The sequence below is a fragment of the Cynoglossus semilaevis genome, chromosome 3 (genome assembly GCF_000523025.1).
Source record: "Cynoglossus semilaevis isolate Cse_v1.0 chromosome 3, Cse_v1.0, whole genome shotgun sequence".
NCBI classification, from domain to species: domain Eukaryota; kingdom Metazoa; phylum Chordata; class Actinopteri; order Pleuronectiformes; family Cynoglossidae; genus Cynoglossus; species Cynoglossus semilaevis.
The window spans coordinates 1843253-1850121 of NC_024309.1; the positions used below are offsets into that span (position 1 = coordinate 1843253).

The 6869-nt window shown below is 41.7% G+C and overlaps 1 protein-coding gene across 10 annotated transcripts in view; it reads right to left on the reverse strand.

Moving 5' to 3' along the window:
• Nucleotides 1–6869, reverse strand: part of LOC103376879 (microtubule-associated protein 4) — a 56588-nt gene that overhangs the window by 3948 nt on the left and 45771 nt on the right. For 4 of the 10 annotated variants that reach the window (XM_025054314.1, XM_025054316.1, XM_025054317.1 and 1 more), the window contains 7 exons: nt 6348–6410; nt 5918–6213; nt 4622–4678; nt 2592–2684; nt 1795–1876; nt 1561–1673; nt 111–903 (listed from right to left, as the gene is read on the reverse strand). In XM_025054314.1, coding sequence (XP_024910082.1) covers nt 685–903; nt 1561–1673; nt 1795–1876; nt 2592–2684; nt 4622–4678; nt 5918–6213; nt 6348–6410 — 923 coding nt within the window. In that variant the 3' untranslated portion in view covers nt 111–684. The other 6 variants (XM_025054315.1, XM_025054311.1, XM_025054313.1 and 3 more) reach the window with 4 other exon arrangements.

The window sequence follows — 6869 nt, forward strand, 5'->3', positions numbered from 1 at the left end:
ATAAGATATAAAATCAGGAAAGGGGGGGGGGGTGAGGGTGGGTAGAGGCGATGTTGTGGGGGTTGAGATGAAGAGGGCAAAGGGATAGCAGAATTAGATGCCTGCAAAATAAGAAGTCAGAAGGTGATGGTGTGATCAAGAACTGCACGACAACATGACAGGATGAAGACATGCTAACACGTCAGAGGTCGACTGAGCAGTGGTTTGCCGGTGAGTTTGACCAATCAGTCGTAACCTTTGGTCAGATTAAAGCCTCGTTTTTGTGTTTTTGTTTTTTTTTTGAGGTCTGTGATATTTTGTCCATTTATTACCATATTGTTTCAATAAAAGCACATAGACAGATTGCATAGATGTTAATTCAGGATCCCCAATCTCCATCCATAGGTCATTGGGTATCGGACCACAGTCGAACACAGCGAGAAAAAATATACAGCAAAATGAATTTCAAAATAAAACTACATCCTATGTGAGCCAAAATCTGACTTAATTTTTACAGAGAGGGATTAACCCAAAAAAAAACCCCCTGCATCAGTCAACCTCTAAAACAAACGGATACAAATGTGCCACAAACATGACGGTACGGTTAAAATGATGTGATGCCTCCAGCCAAGCGTTGTCATTGTCACCATTGTTGTGGGTTCACCTCTGGGCATCACCATCTGGGAACCAAAACTTACTCCGACATCAGTCTGGCACAAATGTTAACTTACTTGTCTCCGGGATGCTTGACTCTAGACCCCGGGGCTCCCCAAGGTCAACACTACCAAAAGGAGCCCCTTCCTTCAGCCCATTCTCTTGCGCAGCGGGGCCCCCAGTCTGACATGGCTCGCAGCCTGATGCTGGGACCTCGGTTCCACTCAGGGGGGTCCCGTTCCCCTCTGTTGCCTCCTGGCCCCCCTCAGCCTAAAAACACACAGCAGGCCATGTCAGTTGTCGAGGATGGGGATGAAACAACCTGGGTCCAAATCGTATAGACTGTATTTGGATTTTTTTTTTTTTTTTTTTTTTACAGTGGAGCCTCGAGATACGAGCGACCCAAAATATGAGTTTTTTTTTTCCGAGATTTTCCACCTGATACGAGGAAACATCGAGTTACGAGTCAAGACTCTGGAGTCAAACACTGTCAAAGTCTTAAAAGATCTGGAGCCAGATTGAATCAATGGAATTAAAAAAAAAAAAAAATAAAAATAAAAAAAACAGCATAAATGGCAGTACATATATTTAATGAATGGAAATTATGCAACTAAATTGTGAGGTGAGAAGCAGGTGAGTGAAACTGGTGACTATGAAACACAAATGGACCGCTGTTGGCTGAGAGGAACGGTGACATTACCGCAATCAGTTACAGTAATTGAACAAAATATATGAAAACCATGCATGTCTCCTTCTTCCCCTTTAAGAGTGAGAAAGAAAATTTCAGGACTTCTGCCATCTCTAGGTTTCGAAAACAACAAAAAAAAAAGAATTTTGTTAACTGCTTTTTTTTTTTTTTTTTTTTAAAAAAAGAATTTTGTTGACTGCTTTTTTTTTTTTTTTTTAGATCTATTTCAGTGTACTTACTTTGACATTCCCGCCACCAGGTGAATGGCTCACATTGTCCAAGGAGGAAACTTTGGACTGAGCCTTTTCCTTAAACTTCAGTTTGTGAGATTCGATCTTCACATCACCGCCACCTGCGGGAAACGATGTTTTTTTTAAAACTCCTTAAACATAGAAGCTCAAGCAATAATTAAAATGTTATGAAAAAAAAAAAAACCAGAGACATTAATAGGAGGCTTTCAAACGTTTCATTACCAGGCTTGTGCTTGATGTTAGCCTTGGATCCACACTTTGACGTCACCCTACTCACATCCACCTTCTTGCTGAGTATCTGGACCTGTTGGAGAGCAGTAAAAAAGGCTGTGTCCAGGGTCAAGAGGTTCAACCTCTCAGCCACCCCCACCCCTTTTTTTATTGCTGTATCAGACTCTAGTAAAAAAGGCTGTGTCCAGGGTCTAGAGGCTCAACCTCTCAGCCAGCCCCCCTTTTTTTATTGCTGTATCAGACTCAGAGAACGAGTCATTATGTCATTAGGACCTTTACCCTCTCGTCACAAAGACTTCATGGTCTCCTTAGGATTAATACGTTGACCTTGACATTTCTGCTTATGAAGAAATTCACTTTGTAGAAATGTTCAGGTACAAACACATCACCAAAAAAACAAAAACAAAAAAAAAACAAACAAACATAAAAGATTAATCTCGGACAGGACAGAAAACCAGAAATATCCCATATCCAACTGCATCTGCAGAAGACAATCTGCAATGGGACACAGCCAATCACAGGCCAGATGTGTTTGTCTTTGGGTTGTTTAGTACGTTAGTGACAGGGTGGAACACGCACACACGCAGAGTTTCGAGGAGAAGAAGGACTGAGAAGGAGAAGCTGTTTTGCTAAAATGCTGCCCAGTAACTCACTGACTTTAAATGAACAGCTTTTAGATTTGACATTTACGTGCTCAGCTTATTGGTGGAAAAATGTCTACTTTATGTCTTTTTTTTTTGAAGGCCAAATCATAAAGACTCCGGTCCTGGGTACCAGACAGTACTTACATTCCCTCCACCAGGAACGTGCTTCATATTTTCCTTGGACCCCAATCGTGAGGTGACGTGGCTGAAGTCCAGTTTTTGGGAGACTATCTGTACCTATGTGGACACAGCATAGCAGCAAGAGGAGGAAGGACAGGGCCGGATGGGACAGCGTGAGAGAGAGGAAGTGACAGAACAGGAGGAGGAGATGTGTGTCGAGGAGGACAACATAGAAGCAAGGATAGGAGGAAAAAGAAAGGAGAGGTAAGGTCACCGTCACAAGAAGGGTTAGAAACAAGGTTCACCTGGAGAAATCACACATGTCTGAAGTGGTCTGAAGTGTAAGCGGTGCGGTTCGACCAGATATCCAAAGGCAGACGGGACACAAACGTTAAAGCAACACACGCACGACAGTAAACACGTCGTGTTAAAACACTTTCTGATCCACGCATGAGTAGTGAGAACGCCGAGACGAAGACCTGGGACAATAACAAACGTGGCTGTAATTTTGTAATAAAGCATATATGCACATTAATTCCTCATGGGTATCTCTTTCGAGATTCTCAAATTTCCAACGTACCTGAATGCCCCTTCCATTGCCTATGACGGAAAATGGGAGGGGCATTCCCGTTCCCATTATGGACACCAATTGAAAAAAAAACAAACAAAAAAAACTAGGGACTGTCGGGGGTTGCAAGGTCGTGAAGCCTTTTTGCGATGTAGCGAACCACACTTTCGGGACTGTCGGGGGTTGCAAGGTTGTGAAGCTTTTTTGCGATGTAGCGAACCACACTTTCTGTGAGTGTACGCCATTTTACGCTGTTCTGTTCGTATGTACTTTGTTAAATACTGTACATGCGACGTAACTGCCATTGTGCCGTTTTTTTTTTCCTTGGTCCTGAGACCAGGGCACAGAGCGAACCCACTTGTCACTGAGGTTGTTTCGAGACGAGAGATGAGAAAAAAAACGAAAAAGAAACTACGCACGCACCTGGAAATTGATCAAGGCCGACAAAATGATCGACCTCATCTTCATTTATCGCGCGGTCAACTGATTTCTTGATTATCGTCCCAGGCCTAGAGACAACTTCAAGATCACGATGACAAAGCATCAAGACACACAGTGAGGACTAATGAACACGGTTTAGAACAACAGGGTTAGGCTTTCAAAGGTGCTGATAAAAACCCAACACGCACATCCACAAATATGTAGTTGCCCAACTTTATACGAGACAATCGAGAGAACATCATTGGTCGGCAGATCACTGCTTCTTGCGGCATCATGAGATATAAATGTGTCAATGCATTTGCCGGAACGATGTTCTGAGATATAAATGTGTCAATGCATTTGCCATCCCGAGATGCTAAAAGGATCGGCCTTTTAGCATCTCGCGTGACACTCTGCGTCGCGGAGGAGTGAACCACAGTTCCTTTAGTGGAAAAACTGTAGACTTTTAAAATGTCAACACCAGTTACGTCCCCGCAGGAATTGAAGCAGAACGATTTCATTTCCTATCTACGCTGTAAAACTAAAAAATTGTTGAGCTTTTTCACAGCTAACTAAAAAAAAAAGAAGAATATTTGAATTAGGGCTTTTGCATGAATCAGAGAGCGGCTGTGAATTAATCAGGATAATCATGTTTGATTGCGATCGTAAAAAACATAATTAATCGGGATTTTTTAAGATGGATTCACAGTCCTGAATAAATACTTTTTTCTGTGTATTGTTCGGAGAGGAAGACAAATAACGGCTAGCAGATGTGTGTTCACATTTGTCTAATTCGTGACCAATTCAAACGATGGAACTGTTAACATGAGAACGTTTCGAGAAACCTCTCACTTCATACATTTGAATTCTAGTCATTTTCAGCTGTTGTTTGAAATGTTAGCTCATTCATATTGACCCTTTGAAGTAGATGAATACCTAAAAAGACTAACATCACAAGACAGAAAAAATTACACAATGTACATAGACAAGGAAAAAAAGGGAGTAAGAAGTGTAGTAGAGCAAGGAGATTGTGGCGATGGTGCTCGGAGGTGGAGAGAGAACTCACTTTGCTCTGGTTCGTTTCTTTAGAAGCAACAGCCCTGCTCTGAGAGGCAGATGACACCTGGGGAGACAACAACGATCCATAACAACAAAAAATGTAAAGGAAAAGGCAGAGGGAATTGGGTGTTAAAGAGGACGACAAATTAAAGATGAAGCAGAAATATTTTTGATCTAGTAGGATATATATATATATATATATATATACATATATATATATAAATATATATCTAAATATATGTTATCATTCATTCTCTGTTTCAGCTTGTCCCTCGCTTGCGCTGGTTTCCGTCGCTTATACAGTGGACCCTCGGACCTCGTAGAATTTCGACCTCGACAGAAGAATTCAATACATTTTTCCCCACAGAGGTCAACAAAAATTCGGACGTCCACCAACTTGGCCTAAACTGGCCGACGCTGCTTGCTGGAGGTCGAAAAGCATCAGCTTCACGTCCCTGTTTGTTGACGTTATTGCCCGAACAGCTTTCTGGGACGATTCCTCAAATTTTGGGATTTGAGGAATATCTCTTTGTTTTAGGACACCTGGACCCGTGTGTTGGGGAACGTCACTGTCTGGCGGATTGAGCACGGTCCACTTGGGAATCGCTCAAGCATTTGCTTTTTTTTTTGTGATGATTTGTTTTTGGTGATATTTTGACATGTTCAGATATGATGGTTTTTAAAGTTTTTAGCACAAAATATTCATGTTTCATTCAATAAAACAAGCCGCCCGAACAGGGACTTGAACCCTGGACCTATAGCCTTGCTTAATTTTGGTAATATTTTGACATGTTCAGATACAACATTCCTGTAGCACAAAGTCTGTACTTGGCACCATGTTTTGGGCACGTTTTTTTGATAAAGTTATGAGTTAAAAGTGGTTCGTATTGTTGTTGTTTTTTTTGTTATAGAGAAAATACTAGTACAAAAATACTAATTCTTAGTACTCATTTTTAAGGTAACACAATAGTTACTTTCCCTCTTAAGTAGGTACTTTTATAGTATAGTAATTCAGTTACTAAATCAGTTACATTTGAGATGTACCTGGTAACTGTATCCAATTACTTTTCAAAAGTAACATGCCCAACACTGGTTACCACTGTGTTAACGTAGTTGAGTGTCACAGGTACTCATATGCAGTATGCGAGTTCCGACTGTAGGCAAAAATTGAGTTACGTCGCACTTTAGGAACGGACCTCGGACGCAAGTCAAGGACCGCGTGTGTGAAAAAAAAAACAACTTTTGTTTTATACGAAACAAAAGAGATATTACAGTTTAAGTTTTAAAAGCGGAAACCACCTACCTTTCCTCCACCAGGTTGGTGTTTCATGTTGTCTGTTGAGCCTATCTTGGAGCGAGCGTTGCGGATGTCAGGGCCTGGTGCGGTGCTGGGGCGTGACGTGGTCTTTGAGGTTGTGGTCGTTGTTGTTGTTGTTGTTGAGGTAGAAACCCGCGGAACACGGGGAACCGCAGGTTTCTTTTCAGAGACAGCGCCGGAGGTGGAGGTTGACGTAGCCGGTTTGGCTGCCGTAGTGCGAGAGGCGTTGGCGGCCCCGGCCGTGCGACTCGCCATGGTGGTTCTGGGCTTCATGGGGTCAGCTAGGGAAGTGAATTATTACAGTAGGCCTGTTAAAGTGTTGGCTGTAAGGTAGAGTTTTCGAAGCATAAATGTAAAAAATAAATGATTATAAGTCAGTATATAATGTACGTGACAAGTCAATTGTTTTCTGTACCAGCAGATGTCTTTGGAGCGCTAGGCTTCTTCTCCTCTCCTGTTGTGCTGCTCGTCTTTAAAGCTGAAACGAACAAACGATTATGTGTACAGAGGCTTAATAATCAAACGAATGAAATGAAACAACTAAATCTTTCACTTTTGGCCTTTTTTTTCCATTTTGTCATCTGTAACTTTTCAGCTAAGCTAACCTATTTCCTGGACTATGAGTTGCATTTTTTCCATCCTTTGGCTGGATTTGCGACTTGTACTCAGGTGGGACTTTATATATATATATATATATATATATATAATTTCACGTTTGTTGTTTTCACACTTTTCTCACTGACGGCCGCTAGAGGGCACTCTAGGCTTGTGCCCCCGTATCTGCTAATCCTGTAAGTCGCACTTTTTTTATCCTTTAGCTAAGTTTGCGACTTACTTTTACTCAGGTGTGACATATTGTTATTTTCAAACTGACAGCCGCTAGAGGGCACTCTAGGCTCGTGTACCAGTATCTGCTACTCCTGTACCACTGAAAATT